The sequence below is a fragment of the Eucalyptus grandis genome, chromosome 8 (assembly GCF_016545825.1).
Source record: "Eucalyptus grandis isolate ANBG69807.140 chromosome 8, ASM1654582v1, whole genome shotgun sequence".
Classification (NCBI taxonomy): Eukaryota; Viridiplantae; Streptophyta; class Magnoliopsida; order Myrtales; family Myrtaceae; genus Eucalyptus; species Eucalyptus grandis.
The window spans coordinates 58599529-58616856 of NC_052619.1; the positions used below are offsets into that span (position 1 = coordinate 58599529).

Below are 17328 nucleotides of genomic sequence, written 5' to 3' on the forward strand. Positions count from 1 at the left end.
ATCTTGATTAATTTAATTGAAATCAGAAGTGGAAAATCCAAAATATCACATGAGGCCTCCCAACATTAATCATCCTTTTTTTTTCAATGTCAATAAATAGTAGTTTGCCTGTTTCACTCCACTTTTTCAGCGCAAAAGAGATGACGCGCTTGGAGTTCCTTCGAGAGATAGGAAGTCTACATAGGATGCCTTTGCTTGGCCTCTAATAATGCCCAAAACTAGTGTTTGTGCTTCGAGAGTCAAGAAGCGTAAAAACTCATGAATTAGCCACTGTCATAGAATTAAACATATTCTCGTAACATTTAAATGTTAAGACAAAATAATAGTGTTATTGAGGTTCTTCTTATGTAATATTCTAGCTTGGCCAAACTTCATATTTTGTCATCACTTGTTATTGCACCAGGATATTTAGCAAACTTAACCCGCTAGCCAAGGTGTGGATGTGGTTGTGGTCAGGCATTGCTCGGAAACCTTTCAATGCTTATATAGCCGCGCGGGGAGGGGGCATGGAGGGAGGGAGGGGGTAGAGAGAGAGAGAGAGATATTCTTATTAAGAATCATCTTTTATTACTCAAACATTCATCATCAGTTTCATAGAGAGCAATTCTTTTATTGCAAAGCAATAATCAATCCCAGCAATCATGTATGGAGAATACGGGGTAATCCGACGTCTTGGAGGTCAATGTATCAACTTAATTGTTGTCATACCAAAACTGTGCTTGGAGATAGTCAACAACCTTCTTGTCCACTTGGAAGGCCTTGGTGAGAACATCAGCTGAAATGGGTGGCTTCGATCCAAATACTGCATTAGCAATGGTAATGACTCCTGGGTTCTGGCTGCTCAAAGCAGCAAAGGCCAATGTAGGGGTCTTTCCAATGTTCAACTGGAAGTGGATGAGACCGATTGGGAACACAAACACATCCCCTTTGTACAACACTTTGGTGAAGAAGGTGTTGTTTAATTGGTTGGACGTGACGAAGCCGACAAGTAGTGTGCCCTCAGCGACAACCAGAATCTCGGTCCCACGAGGGTGAGTGTGGGGAGGGTTTAGGCCACCTGGAGCAAAGTCAATACGAGCCATGGAAATGCCAAGAGTGTTGAGTCCTGGAAATTGGTCGACGAAAGCAGGTGTGACTTTCGATCCGAGCGGGTTCACGGTATTCCCTGGGTATCTGAACCCCTTGAAGAGAAAATCATCTGCTGTGACTTGTTTTGGATCCTTGCAGAACTTCCCATTCACAAATACTGCACAAAAAAGAGAATTCACGTTATTAGGCTTATCTAAGGATAAACACTCTCCAGGGTAGTTCTTTTAGCATCATTAGAACAGAAATATTCGACCGTCGCTAGAGCAGAGCTCCAACCTTCGGGGTCATTGATGGCCACACAGAAGTCCTGAAGAGGACTTGGGTCAAAGGCAAATGCGGTGGCAGTTGCCAGAGCCAAGATGAGAAGGCTAGTTGGAAGGAACTTCATTGCGGTTGCGGACAGGAGCGTTACAGGCTTGGATATCTTCTTCTTTTCTTTGCTTGAGATGGGAGTGAGATGCCTTGCATGGACACATGGTTCTCTTTTATAGATGAAAATAGTGCTGACCTGGTATTATGTTCCATGATAAGAAACGCCTGACAGGTACCAAGTCTCCGGTGTGCTGGTTAATTTCTTACTCCAGAAAAGAACTTTTCCACAACTGCTACATCGAAGCACCCATTACTTTGACCTGTCCTCTTTTCCGTTAATCTGATATGGAAGTGGTCTTCTCCGATGGAATTTACGTCTTTTTACTTCTGCTTTACTGTTTCGTATGCCCGGTGCAGATTCACGTTCAAAGAGGTATAATTCACGGTTTGACTTGTGTTTCCAACTCCGTTGGGGTGATGCTAACGTGGTCGAAAGCTATGCTGCACGAGCTAATACGATTCATCCATTCCGACCGTTATCACAAAGGACGACTAGCTATTACCAAGAATTATGATTGGCAAAACTCTTCAGTATACAAACTATCATAGATAAGATTCTCCTAGAACTTTACTCAAGATAATTTAAAAAGTACAAAGCAAATCACAATGTCAAGTTAAGAAACTATGGAAACAGAGACTCGTTACAACGAAATTGAGCTCTTCTAGCTTAGTTTCTAAGGAGCAGGTGCCTTTTCACGCTTAGAAAACGTTTGAGTCGTGAAATTCTTCATAATTTCTGTAGTTTTATTTAAAAAGAAAAGAAAAATTTTAATTGCTGAAGTTTCAGTATTTAAAAGGTGTTGAACAGAGATATGGGCTGGAAGTCACCATAATATAACCACCTCAGCAAGCTCTCCCACTTCAATTTTTTAACCGGGTCTTACCTATGTGGGCCTCCTTATCATCGTTCGCCTCGAAACCCCCAAAAAAAGCAAGTCCATATTCATGAATGTTTGCAGAAAGAAAGAATGCTTGGTTTCTAAGTAAATCCCATGTACTTCGGTGCTAATTCGTACGTTATTAATCGTTACTAACGGGGATATATCAACAACTTGAAAGTCTTCACGCTGCAGATGCGGAACATTTCTCCTCAAACAATCTCGATGGCCACCTCAATCTTCTTCTGATTGACCGTGACAATAAAATATGCAAACCAGAAGAGTAATGGTCAAAAACAAATCAAAATGTGTGATGCTGCCACGTATATTTTATTGGTGCAGGTGGCGAATAGAGAGTGCAGGAGTAGTTAAGTTCAAAACATGATGCGGAGGGAAGTATAAAAATAAATCTGTTCTCTGAATGGTTCAGCGTTTGAGAAGTTCTGGAATGGACCATTGACTGGAGCACCAGAGATACCGTTTTAAGAAATCAACCACAGTGTGAGCACTCTCGACATCTCTTCCCCTTCTTCTCCAATTGACCAGTCTGCTTTACAGGGGCCATGAGTAAATTTCTTATTCTAGTGACGAATCGTTCTGCAACTGCTTTGACAAAACTCCAATCAGATTGAATTTCCTCCGTTCCAGCTGAGAGATCCATGAATCTGATATGGCAGCAATCTCCAGGATTGACTCAGCAGCGGGATTGAGGGCAGACCGTTTCTTTAGAAAGAGCGACATATCCTGAAAAGATCAAATAATTCATTTACTAGGTATTTCAAATATACCAAATACCAATGGGCGTGTTTGGTAACGCTTTTATTCTCAAAAACAATTTTTGATCAAAAATGATTTTTTTTTATTATACTCTCAGGAATAATTTCTAAGCATTTTAAGCCGTTTGATAAGCGTCCAAAATTTCGATTTCAAAATAGAATTGCATTTGGTACCATCTTTAAATTTCTACTTCAAATCATTTTCTTTTATTTTTTAAATAATTTTATTACTTTTTTTCTTCTTTTTATTTCATTTTTCCTCTTCTTCTTCGGGGTTGCCCAGTCGCCGGCCTTGAAATGACTAGCGACCCGGCCAAATAAGGGCAGCTGACCTCGCCGGCCCTCGCCGAGGTCATGCCTCGTTGGCCAAGCCTCACTAGTAGCCGGGCAAGGCTTAGCCGAGCCTTCGCTAGGTGAGCAACCTCGCCGGATCTAGCGGCTCGCGTCTCGTCGGCCAAGCCTCACTAGCGGCTAGGCAAGGCTTGGCCGAGCCTTTGCTAGGTGAGCAGCCTTGCCCGAGATTTGGCGAGGTGGAGCTTGCCCAGCCGTCAACGGGGCTCGACCTCGCTAGATTTGGGCAAGGTCGAGCCTCTCCCAACCTTGGCTTGGCCAAGCCTCACCCAATCAGGCGAGGCTCGCCGGTGGCCGAGGGAGGCCGGGCAAGCCTTTGGCGAGATTGTTGGACCTCACCGAACTGGTCATCGGCGACTAGTGGCGGTGGACAACGTTGGCGGCAACGATTGAAGAAGAGAAGAGAGGAAAGAAGAACAAAAAAAAAAAGAAGAAAAGAGAAAACATAGGTTGCTTGATTCTAAAATTGTTTCTAAGAATAAAGAATCAGCCTTTTTTTTTTTTCACTTCTCGGTTCTATTTCAAATCTACTTCTGTAAACTAAAAAATAGAAATTTGTTCGCGGATATAAAAGTTTTACCAAATGAATTTTTGTTTCAAATTTACTATTGGGAACAAAAAAAGAAATTGTTACTATTTGGCAAGTTGCCAAACGCACCCTAAAAGATTTGCCTAGTTGGTGATTTGCTTCCTATTCTTCAGTATATCATGCCATTGTTACATAGAGCATTGAGGATGTTCACACTATTTGGTCACCTGCTGTGTACTTGTGTCATGATAACAAGAGCAAATGGAGCAAGTATCTTAATATCAAAGAGGTAAAAAGCCTACCGGCCGAAAGTATGAAATGAAAACTAACGAGTATTCAAACTTCTGTACGTAGATATTACTTCCCATGAAGAAAACTCAAGATTTTTAGAAATAAAAATTTGATATGTTGAAGGTAAGGGCCTATTTGGCAATGTCCCCTGCTCTTTTGTTTTTCAGAAAAAAAAAAAAAGAATAGAAATTCATTTGATAACATGAACTAATTTTTATATTTTTGAAATAGAAAAATGGTTAGGGAATAAATTAACAATAGAAATAAAAAATAGAAAAAAATAATTTATTATTCCTAGAAATAATTTCTAGAAATAAGTTATTTCTTCTTCTTTTTTTTTTTTTTATTTTCTTCTTCCTTGTTGCCCCCACCCTTAGCCACCGCCCCATGTTGTCCGGCCACCACCGTCGACCACCATTGCTCGCAGCTCACTTTGTTGCCGCTTGCTAGCCAACCACTTTGCCACCACCGGTTGCTAACCACCGTTGGTAGTGGCGGTGGTCGCGAACAAGCGAGTGGCGGCAAGGAAGAATGTAAAATGAAAAAAAGAAAAAAAGAAAAAATTATTAAAAATTTTAAAAAAAATTATAGGTTATAAAGAAAATTTGTGGATTGTACCAAACACATTTCTATTCTTTTTCACTCAGAGAATAGAAATTTTGTGGAGTTACTAAACATGTTCTATTACTCAGAAATTGTTTTGGAGAATAGAAATAGAAAAAAAAATTTTGAAAAGAAATTGTTTTTCGGAACAGAAGTGTCACCAAACGGACCTAAGAAACCGCGGAAGGAGGACTCGCTATTACTGACTTAAAAGTCTCCTAAACTTATTTTTGGGAGCAGCTGCGCATTGGAATATCATATAGCGTAAAATTAATCAAATAAATTTGTGCTTCTAGCAATCTTATTACTCAAAGATATAAGGTAGCGGGACTGTCTTTTCAACTTTTGTCTCTTAAAATGGTTAGCACAAAATCTATCATGACAATTACGATAGGAAAGTTGCCTTCATCATCTACCCATCTTTAACAACTCTCCCACTTCTCTGAGAAAATCTGTAGAGGAGCTTCGAGGTTAGAAACAATAGAGGGACATTTGGTAATTTCAAGGGAATTAGCTAAAATTCTTCGGTGTTGATAGCAAATGCCTCTTTTGAATTATAACCTTCCGAAGCTTCGTTTTTCCAACAGAATTAGGTGACTTAATTAATATCCACCAGCTCAACATGGAAACAATCACACCCTTGATCCTCAAGTAAGCGATGCCATATAAGTTCTAGAAGCCATTGGAATTTGGAATAAGATATTGCTTACAAGTTCTAACTTTCGTAAAACCTTTCTGCTCATAAGGTTGTAGAGCAGTCGCAGCTTTGGACAACAGCATCTTATTTCTGACCTCCCATGAACTTGTGTTCCCAAAGGTACTTAATGAATCAAGTTTTGTGCAACAGAAGAGTGAATCCCTGCTATGTGGATTGCTACTAAGTTCAGTGTTTGGGATGTTAAATCAGACGAAGTCCCCCAATTATTACTAATAGGAAATATCTGCAGCCCAAAAATTTCCATGGTGAAGATGAGTGTGAAAAGAGTTTTTCCTTCTCTAGAAAGGGTCAATTCAATCCACTTTGGACGCATGAAACTGTGTTCAGAAAACAGTCCTTGTGTAATCATGCTGCTCCAAAGTGATGCTGAAGAGCTGAAGAAGTGAAGGAGGAAAAATGCAAGGTTGTAAAAGTTATGAATGAGCACTTCCATAGCTGATAATATGCATTGTTTAAGCTGGAGATGAGAAAATCAAATAGACTGCCAGGTGGTCATAGTGGTTATGGAACGGTCCATTGTTTGGAATTAAGAAAGGGGAAATAAAGATAGAAACATTGAAAACTTGGTCTTCTGCAGGGAAACTTGTTGCATAAATTGTTTACCAGGTCAAGCACTGTCATGTATAAATAGAGACCATGTCATGCAAGGCACCTCACTCCTCCCTCGAGCAATAATACTCTGAGCTAGGAAATAGAACCTGAGATTAGCCCCAACACCCGCCCACAATGAAGTCCTTTCCAGTTAGCCTTCTCATTTTGGCTTTGGCAACTGCAACTGCCTTTGCTTATGACCCAAGTCCTCTTCAGGACATCTGCGTGGCCATCAACGACCCCAAGTCTGCAGGTTAAACCTCTATTCTAGTGTTATTGACATACTGTTTTCTTCTGGTCAATGATGCTATAAACAGAACGTGCAAAAAGGTTTTGTTTCAGTAGCATGACGACATTGTTATCGATCATAACTAGTACAACATTGTTATCGATCATAACTAGTACAATAGTCATCACATATTGAGTGATGCATATTAAGATGAGTTCTGTTTTCTTGCAGTGTTTGTGAACGGGGAGTTTTGCAAGGACCCTAAGCAAGCCAATGCAGATGACTTCACCTTTATGGGGTTCAGAAAGCCTGGGAATACTGCAAACCCACTTGGATCGAAAGTCACACCTGCAACCGTCAACGAGTTTCCAGGACTCAATACTTTGGGCATATCCGCGGCTCGCATTGACTTCGCTCCTGGAGGTTTAAACCCTCCCCACACTCACCCTCGTGGAACCGAGGTCTTGAGTCGTCATCGAGGGCACACTCCTTGTCGGCTTCGTCACATCCAACCAATTGAACAACACTCTCTTCACCAAAGTCTTGTACAAAGGCGATGTGTTTGTTTTCCCAATTGGACTCATTCACTTCCAGTTGAACCGGAAAGACCCCTGCGCTGGCCTTTGCCGGTTTGAGCAGCCAAAATCCAGGAGTCATTACCATTGCTAACTCCGTCTTTGGAGCAAAGCCACCCATTTCTGCTGATGTTCTCACCAAGGCCTTCCAAGTGGACAAGAAAACTATGGACTACCTCCTGGCACAGTTTTGGTACGACAACAACTAAATGGAATGGATGACCAGAAAAACACCAACAGAGTATTGAGCCATTTAACTTACGCAAGCATTCCTAGTTTCCATGAGAGACTTCCAAGAATAAAAACACTGCTTTATGTCAGTGGTCAATGGGTATTTTACCTCTTATGCAGTATTTGATCGTAAAAGTATTATTTACTAAGAATCTCCCTGTTTCTCGATCCCTGTTTTTGTGAAAGTTTCTCATATGGATCGGAGCCAAACGCCAAGCAAAGTCATAATAGAAACAAAACACAGATTTCGATCAGATGCATATAAGCTCAGTGAAAACAATTGCAACGACTTTGGGCACTCGGATCAGCCTCAAAATGATCAATGAAGTGTTGCTTGTCAAATTATCGAGCACAAAAGGTTGTGCACGCTTTCCATTGCGGGACTGAACTCTCGTATTGATCGGACATCCGTCAAGAACGATCCATCCATATTCCATTGGCGTCAAATTTTCATGCTCACGATTTTGTGATCAAAGTTGATGGTAAGTCCCAACCCACGCTCAGCATGTCATGAAGATCAATGCTTCGTGCTGCCAAGTTGCCGACTTTGTTCCTATTGCACGGATGTATCGTCGTTCTTGTAGAAAACATGCTGTACTTTCACGGTTCGACATCTGCTACCAATTTAGTGGGAACTCTTACTATTCTTGTATTTCACTTTGCCCGCTGAATTTCGACAATTTTGAAATGATGACTACTATCAATAAAAGCCCAATCTGAAAAACCATTCACTAAGAAATCGTGCCATATGCAAAAAATGCTCTCTAAAATAACTCTAGATAAAGTAGTTGATTAAAAGAAGAATATCGAAAGTTGGGATTTATTATTTTTATTTTTTAAGTGGGAGACTAAGACTTACTATAACCAATTGAAGTCCCCTACCGTACTTCATGTGGAGAGGGCGTTCAGTGCAGAATAGAGACTTAACCGTAGGACTTCCCATACTTCGCAAGTAGATACGGACAATTATCTCATAAACTTTCAGCATCGAAAACGGTTTGGGTGTGAAGCTCGCAGCAGAGATATCTACTCATTTTCAACAAATCTCTTATATCTCCATGTTATATTAAGATGCATTGATGACTTGGGGCCACAGCTCAAGAAATATATATCAATGGTACAAGATTTTTAAGGTGGCTCTAATGGGGCTCACATTACCAAGTGGCACTTAGTCCTTGACCAATTTGTATCAATAATACAAGATTTTAGAGATCGCTCCCACAAGACTTATGTCATGGTATAGCACTTAGTCCTTGGCAACCTCATAACGTAATACAAGGTTTTAAAGGGTGGCTCCTACAAAGCTCATACCACCATGTAGAACTTAGTTCTTGACCAATGCATATCAATTGTATAAGATTCTCATTCTCAAACCCTATTAGGTTTCACAAACCAAGTTCATAAATCAATTCATATAACCTTTCACAATTTGTTTCACATGCTAGTTCTCCTACCAATCACAAGTATTTAAATCAAACTATTTCAAATGGTCAAAATCATTTCTAACTATTTCGAATACCATAAAGGATAACAAATGTTTGATCAAGTTTTTATGCCACGGATATGCTCTCTAATCTTTACCACTTTCGAAATATGAATCATCAGATATAAACAAGATATAAGCACCAATCACCACTAACCAAAAGCCCAAATGGAAGCTAGGCTACCTAGCAAGCTTCAAAGTTCTACAAAAAAGAGAACATAATTTGAATATCAAATTTACACACCAACTAACTTCGGCCAAGACTCTATTAGGTAACACTATTTGTGGGCTAAGTTGTGATATCTAGATTTTCGGATTCTAATTTCGACTAAATAAATAGGGCTGTTTTCGTTCAGTTGAAGCCGGGGATTGTGAAATTGAGGAGTATGAGGGATTCTTGGATAAATAAAATAATCAATTTGATAAGTGAGACATCAATTGATTTTATGAGAGTCATTTAAAAGAAATTCAAGAGAGATATTGGATGCAAAAATGCAAGAGGGAAATCAAGAACTCTAATATGAAATTCTTTTGGGAATTTATGAGCTTATTCAAAAGAAATTGAAATAAAAATTTTCTATTTGAAGAAATTCTTGTCTTTTGAATTTATTCTCATTTCCCCTTTCCCATTTGGCCAAACACCTTTTCTCCTTTCTCTCTCTCTTTCTTTCTTTCTTTTTTTCCTTTTCCTTTTTTTCTCTCTCTCTCTCCTTTTCTCTTTTCCCCCTCGTGCGCAGCCCCCTCCACCGAATGCTTGGCTGTCTTCCTCTTTACTTTTTCTTTCTTTGACTTTTCAAACCTCTCTCTTCTCTTTCTTCTTCCCTCACTCTCTCGTGACCGACTCTCTCTCCCTCCTCTTGCTTGTGCGAACCAGAAGACAGCAGAAAGTGAAGCAGCGTCCAGCGTCGCCGGAAGGAGCCGCGACCAGCTGCCTGGACGCCGCCGCACCGGAGCTGCCGCACCGCCGCCCGCGCGACGCCGCGCGCTCCGCCGCCTCACGCTCGCGCCTGCCGTCCCCGCTGTGCGACCCAGCCCCTGTTCCGCCTCTGTTCAGCTTCGTTTTGGCCATCACAGGCCACGGTTCGGCCACCTCCGGCCACCGTGCGCCGCCACCTCGACCCGTCGGAGTCCCCTCGCCCTCCACCGGCCCTGTCCAGCTCGAATCAGCCCCTAATTCAGCCCCAAACAGCAGCAAACAGAGAAGAAGAAAATGGGTATGGCAGCCCCTTCCTGGGCCGTTTTGGCCGCCTTTCCGAGCCCGGATGCTCGGCCCACTTTGGGAAAGTCGATCCTCGTGTCCAGCTCATCGTTTTGAGTGAGTTTTACTCACTAATGCCTTTCTTAGTGTACTAATTACACTTAAAAAATTGATTAGCGTTAAATAAGTGTAATCAGGTGGTTAAATTATAATTGATTAGTGATTATTAGTTAATTACATTACATGTTAGTTGTTTGGTTAGTGTAATTAGATAGAGAATTGCTTATAGTATTTATTAGATGTTTCTTGGGATTTTTCCCGTCCCTTATCGGGTGTTAATTAAGCAAATCGGGCCTAGGCGGAATTTTTAGGAATTAAATATTAATTTTCGAAATTAATTATTTAATTATTTATTTCTCGAAAATTCAAATGGGATGGCTAGTGACCAGGGATTTTATGCTAATGATCGTGGTGCAGATCTTTGTTTCTTAATTGAGCTTTATATTGTGCTAAATTGAATTTATTGTATTTATTTATTTAATTTTCGAAATTAATTATTTTCCGGAAATTCAACCGGGATGTCCGATGACCGAATTTCGTGCTGATTGTCGTGGTGCGGTTCATTTATTTATTTGAGCTCTACATTACGTGAAATTGATTTGATTTGATTGTGCAATTTTAGGGATTTATCCCAAATTGAATAAAATTGAATGATGGATTGGTTGATGGCCGAGTGTTATTATTTAGCATCGATGGTACTGTAATGATCGTAAAGCTATTGAATCTTGAAAGTGGTCAAGCGGGATCGTAAAGCCATTGAATCTTGAAAGTAGTCGAGTGGGACCGTAAAACCATTGAATCTTGAAGTGGTCAAGTGGGACCGTAAAGCCATTGAATCTTGAAGTGGTCGAGTGGGACCGTACCATTGAATCTTGAAAGTGGTCGAGTGGGACCGTAAAGCCATTGAATAATTGAAAGTGGTTGAGTGGGACCATAAAACCATTGAATATTTGAAAGTTGCTTGGTGGAGCCGTGATTACCACCCATGGCAAGTTATGTCCTAAGGGCCGTGATTCATATTTGTGAATTGAGTTGGAATAGTTGAAATGACCGGAAGTGGTCTTGTGATTATGTAATTGACTAAGTCAATTGACCTTTGCTTTGATTCGATTGTTGTGAATTGACTGATTGAGTGGAAATGACCGTGAGTGGTCTTGTTGGCGTATAATTGATTAGGTCGATTTGATCGATGCTTTGATATGTGATGTGATTGCTTGGGTGCCTATTTGATATGTGCTAACATGCAGGTGGAATCTAAGGCCAAAGTAAATCCTCTTACTCATGTTGTGTTTAGGCAGCCCTAAGGTGTATTAGCTTACTAATCGGATCTTAGGGAGTAGAACTTACTAAGACATAGTCTCATCCTGGTTTGGAGAAATCATTTTAGGACCCTAATGAAGAACCTGAGGAGAAAGAACTCGAAGAGGAGTATTTGAAGGAGAACGCTGAGGATGATCCATAATAGAATCCTGATGACTGTTGTTGTAGAATCTATTGAGTAGAAACCAACCTTTTTAGCATGGTTTGTATATGTACATGTATGACTTAGTCATTATAGATGTACATAAGGGTGTTGGTTTTTAGGTTCAATTTTCTAGTCCTACTTTATATCCTATTGCTTTATTATCTGGGGATTTTTATAATTGCTTCCACATGTGCTATTAAAAAGGAAAGGACGGCGATATGTAGTCCTGGGATATCGCATAAGAAAATCGACCAAAGGTAAGGGATGTGCGCATGCTTGAGGATCGGGGCGTGACATAAGTCATTCACTACGGGTTGACAAAAGACTTCAAGGCAGGCAGTTGCGTGACGAATAATCACTTGCATGATAAGTAGCCACCCAAGCTCGTGCTACCAACTTTATCGTGTTGTATTTCTCTAACAAACTCCGGTTCAAGCTATTAGGGTGTGGTTTATATTCCTCATCGACAAGAAGACATGGGATCTCACTCCTCGATGAACGAGCGACGGATTGGGTCAAAATAGTAGTTTTGACTTGGGTCCATAAATAGCTACTGAATAGTCTAACACTTTGTCAACCCTAGAGTTTTCTTGTGCCGCCTATATATATTATATTTCTCTTGTAATTGAGTGATATATAGAGATGTGAGAGAAGCTAATTATAGCATAATCATCTGTTAGATGTACCCCTTGAGGGTAAACTAGGATAAAGTCTGTGTCTCGATTTCTCTTTCTTACGTTTAGACTCTATTTTGTTGTATTTGTGCACCAAACCCTAACACGAGCAAACTTTGAAAAGAAAAGAAAAACTCTTTTTAAGTATTATAAGATCCTAAGCTTTATCAACTCAAAAGATGACCAAAGAAGAGTGAAAACCATTGTAAAAAACAAAAGTTTTGAACTAAGTAGCAACATGCACAAAACTCTAAAAATTCATTCCAATCGAACCGTAACTTGAAACTGATTTTTGTAAGATATCATGGCTCCACAACACCATAATTATCATTTCCGCATAATTTTCACCGCCAAATGACTCCTAAATCGACACGGTAACTCAAAATTAACATAGACCTGAATTTATGTCCTAACTCCAAAATTTCCCTTGATTAAATGAACCAAGGATTATAATCGTAGGGTGTTACAAAACAAAGGCAAACTTGAGTCATCGTAGCCTCCCGTGCGTGCATGCAAAAGCCGCATTTCTTTTTCTTTCTCTGGTTCGTGACAAGAGGGAGAAGAGAAGGAAACATTTTCAGATTTATCTGGACTAAAGGTGGAATGGGCTGAGGTCTTCGGCCTTTTCTTTTCTTTTGCAAGCCCAGGTATTACATATTATGCAATTCAAAGCAAAATAAACGTTGTATTGAGAGCATTTGTAATGCTCAGCGGATATGAACACCCGCCTAATAACCCAATTCAAAGAACACATTCTAGAGGTTGATAAGACCGTGCCAATAAAATATGTAAACCACAAGACTAATGGCCATAATCAAAACAAATCAAAATTGGATGATGCTGCCACATGGTTTTATCGGTGCAGAGGGGAGAAAAGAGAGTGCATGAGTTGTTAGATAATGATCCTGAGAGAAGGATAAAGACGAACTGTTCTCTGAATGGATCGGTGTTTGAGAAGGTCAACAATGGACCTTTGACAACAGCAACAGAGATAGGGTTTAGGAAATCAACCCCTGGGTGAGCACTTTCAACAACTCTTTCCCTTATTTCTCCAATTGACTAGTCTGCTTCGCTGGGGCCGTAAGTAGATATCTAAATCCAGTGATGTGTCGTTCCGTTGCTGCTTCGACGAAACCCCGATCAGGTTAAATTTCCTCTGTTCCAGCTAAGGAATGCGTGAATCTAAGGTGGGAATGATATTCACAGATAACGTCAGCGTCTTTCTTTTTTTATCTCTGTACTTCACTGTTGCAGCCGTCCAGGGTCGACTCAGCAGCGGGATGGTGCGGACCACTTCCTCAGAAAAAGTATCAGATCCTTAAAAAGTTGAATAATTCATTTACGAGAAAATGCAGGAATAGGCGTTCCTAATACGCCTTCACCATGAAAGGACTTGCCTAGTTGGTGATTTGCTTCCGATTTTTCAGTGTATCATGCAGGACGTTCACACCATAAAATCACTTGCTGTGCATTTGCGTTGTGATAATATTGACAAGGATAAGCAGAGCAAGCATCTTAATATCACAGGGGTAAAAGGCCGATTCCAGCCAAAAGTAGGATCTAAAAAACTAATGAGTATTTAAACTTCCGTACGTGGATAATACTCCCCAGGAAGAAAACTCGAGATTACTAGTTATTGAAAATTCGATGTGCCGAAGGTAAGAAACCGGGGATCAAAGACTCACTATGGCTGAATTGAAGTCTTCTAATCTTATTTTTGGGGAAAAGATGCCCACTGAATTATTACATAGTGTCAAGTTAATAAACAAAAATTGCGCTCTAGCAATTTTATTAGGAAAAGAACGCAAGTGTCATAACTTTTATATAGTGTTCACTTAAGTATCATAACTTTTTTTCGCTCATTTAAATGCTATAACTTATATACAGTACTTACTTGAACACTATAACTTCCAATCGATAACTTTAATACTATAACTTTCATAAATATGCATCACAAGTGTCATGCCATGTTGGATAAGCGTTTTTAAGAGTTATGACACTCAATTGAAAGCTATGACAATTAAGGAAACGTTGTAGAAATTATGTGCCCAAGTGGTCAGAAAAAAAGTCGAGGTATTCAAGTAAGCGTCATAAAAAATTATCGCATTTATAATGTCCATACCAATTTCAATACTCAAAGATGTAAGGTAGTCATTCTGTCTTTTGAATTTTCTCTCTCTTAAAATGGTTAGCGTAAAATATATCGTGACAATTACGATTAGAAACTTGCCTTCATCTAGCCACCCTTAACAAGTCTCCCACTTCTCTGAGAAAATCTGCGGAGGAGCTTCGAGATTTGAAACAATAAAGGGACATTTGGTCATTTCAAGGAATTAGCTAAAATTCTTTGTGGTTGATAGCAAAGCCTCTTTTGAATTATAACCTTCCGAAGCTTCATTTTTCAACAGAATTAGGTGACTTATTTAATATCCACCAGCTCAACATGGAAACGGTCACACCCTTGATCCTCAAGCTGGCAATGTCCCATGAGTCCTAGAAGCCATTGGAATAAGACATTCCTCACAAGTTCTAACTTTAAAACCTTTCTGCTCATTAGGTTACAGAGCAGAAGCAGCTTTGGACAACAGCATCTTACTTCTGACCTCCCATGAACCTTAGGCAAAGTTGCACATAACCATCAGTTAATGGACAAGGCACTAATTGTACTAAATGTTCATAACATCAGTGACGAGCTTGCATTGTCTATCCAAAGGTACATAATGCGAGGAAACAATCAGGCCCCTGATCCTCAAGTAAGCGATGTCATGTAAGTTCTAGAAGCCATTGGAATTTGGAATGAGATATTGCTCACAAGTTCAATTTTTCGTAAAACTTTTCTGCTCATAAGGTTGTAAAGCAGTCGCAGCTTTGGACAACAGCATCTTATTTCTGACCTCCCATGAACTTGTGTTCCCAAAGGTATTTAATGAATCAAGTTTTGTGCAACAGGAGAGTCAATCACTGCTATGTGGATTGCTACTAAGTTCAGTGTTTGGGATGTTAAATCAGACGAAGTCCCCTGATTATTACTGATAGGATATATCTGCAGCCCAAAAATTTATGCTGATGAGCTGAAGAAGTGAAGGAGGAATAATGCAAGGTTGTAAAAGTTATGAATGAGCACTTCCATAGCTGATAATATGCATTGTTTAAGCTGGAGATGAGAAAATCAAATTGACCGCCACCCGGTCATAGTGGTTATGGAACGGTTCATCGTTTGGAATTAAGAAAGGGGAAATAAAGATAGAAACATTGAAAACTTGGTCTTCTGCAGGGAAACTTGTTGCATAAATTGTTTACCAGGTCAAGCACTGACATGTATAAATAGAGACCATGTCATGCAAGGCAACTCACTCCTCCCTCGAGCAATAATACTCTGAGCTAGGAAATAGAACCTGAGATCAGCCCCAACTCCCGCCCACAATGAAGTCCTTTCCAGTTAGCCTTCTCATTTTGGCTTTGGCAACTGCAACTGCCTTTGCTTATGACCCAAGTCCTCTTCAGGACATATGCGTGGCCATCAACGACCCCAAGTCTGCAGGTTAAACCTCTATTCTAGTGTTATTGACATGCTGTTTTCTTCTTGTCAGCGATGCTATAAACAGAACATGCAAAAAGGTTTTGTTTTGGTAGCATGACGACATTGTCATCGACTATAACTAGGACAATAGTCATCGCATATTGAGTGATCCACATTAAGATGAGTTCTGTTTTCTTATGCAGTGTTTGTGAACGGGGAGTTTTGCAAGGACCCTAAGCAAGCCAATGCAGATGACTTCACCTTTATGGGGTTCAGAAAGCCTGGGAATACTGCAAACCCACTTGGATCGAAAGTCACACCTGCAACCGTCAACGAGTTTCCAGGACTCAATACTTTGGGCATATCCGCGGCTCGCATTGACTTCGCTCCTGGAGGTTTAAACCCTCCCCCACACTCACCCTCGCGGCACTGAGGTCTTGGTCGTCATCGAGGGCACACTCCTTGTCGGCTTCGTCACATCCAACCAATTGAACAACACTCTCTTCACCAAAGTCTTGTACAAAGGCGATGTGTTTGTTTTCCCAATTGGACTCATTCACTTCCAGTTGAATACTGGAAAGACCCCTGCGCTGGCCTTTGCCGGTTTGAGCAGCCAAAATCCAGGAGTCATTACCATTGCTAACTCCGTCTTTGGAACAAAGCCACCCATTTCTGCTGATGTTCTCACCAAGGCCTTCCAAGTGGACAAGAAAACTGTGGACTACCTTCAAGCACAGTTTTGGTACGACAACAACTAAATGGAACAGATGACTCAAGATATGCCGACAGAGCATTTGAGCCATAGTACTTATGAGATCATTGCTACTTTCCAAGATTGCTAAGAATAAATGAATAATTTTTCTCAATGTTTATAGGGTTGTTATATACCTTGTTGTATGAATCATTGAGCAATAAAGATCATTTACTAAGAATCTCTTTCAACCCAAACCCCCCGGGCGCTTTCTTCCCTCCCTCCCTCCCTCACTGTTTTGAGGATAATTTCTCATTCGAAAGGAGCCAAATCCCAAGCAAAGTCATTCCTCACATTTAATTACGGGGCGAGGATCCATAAAAATTCCATCGATGTCACCTTTTTCAAGCTCTAATTTGGTGGAAGCACAGGAAAGGAAGTCCCAGTCCACACACCGCTTGTCATCAGGATCATTGCTTTGTGCTGCCTAGTTGTCTACTTGTTTCCTACTAACCACGATGTATCGTCACTTTGTAGAAAGCATGCGGTATTATCGCAGTTCAACATCTGCATATCTGTGAAAACTGTCCTATGGCAATTACGTGGGAGCTCTTACGATTCATGTGTTCCACTCCATGCTGAATTTCAGGCCATTTTTGAAAACATGACTAGTTTCAACCAAAAGCCCGATTTGGAAAACCATTCACTAAGAAACTGTGCCACATAGCCAAAGAATACTCCCTAAAATAACTCAAGTTAGAGTAGTTGATTAAAAGCAGAATATGGAAACTTAAAAGACGAAAAGAAGTGGGAGACAGAGACTCACTATAACCAAATTGAAGTCGCCTACGATATTTTATATGGATCAGGTGTTCGGAAAAGAATAGCGAGCACATTAAGTCGTAGAACTTTCCGTTCTTCGCAAGTAGAGAAGGACAATTATCTATTAAACATTCACTACCGAAAACGGATTGATGTGAAGCTCACTACAGATATGCAAATTA

At 40.3% G+C, this 17328-nt stretch overlaps 1 protein-coding gene, 1 non-coding gene and 1 pseudogene across 2 annotated transcripts; 2 read left to right on the forward strand and 1 right to left on the reverse strand.

Moving 5' to 3' along the window:
• Positions 1-547: 547 nt before the first annotated feature.
• On the reverse strand, positions 548-1529 carry LOC104415338 (germin-like protein subfamily 1 member 7). Its single transcript, XM_010026615.3, has 2 exons — positions 1366-1529; positions 548-1246 (listed from the first exon to the last, which is right to left on the reverse strand). The coding sequence occupies exons 1-2, from the start codon at positions 1475-1477 to the stop codon at positions 693-695; spliced, it is 666 nt and encodes a 221-aa protein (XP_010024917.1). The 5' UTR covers positions 1478-1529; the 3' UTR covers positions 548-692.
• Positions 1530-6279: 4750 nt separating this feature from the next.
• Positions 6280-7334, forward strand: LOC104417591. Its single transcript, XR_005546029.1, has 2 exons — positions 6280-6451; positions 6659-7334. It is a non-coding gene; the product is annotated as a germin-like protein subfamily 1 member 13 (transcript).
• Positions 7335-15468: 8134 nt separating this feature from the next.
• On the forward strand, positions 15469-16565 carry LOC120286852 (annotated as a pseudogene).
• Positions 16566-17328: the final 763 nt, after the last annotated feature.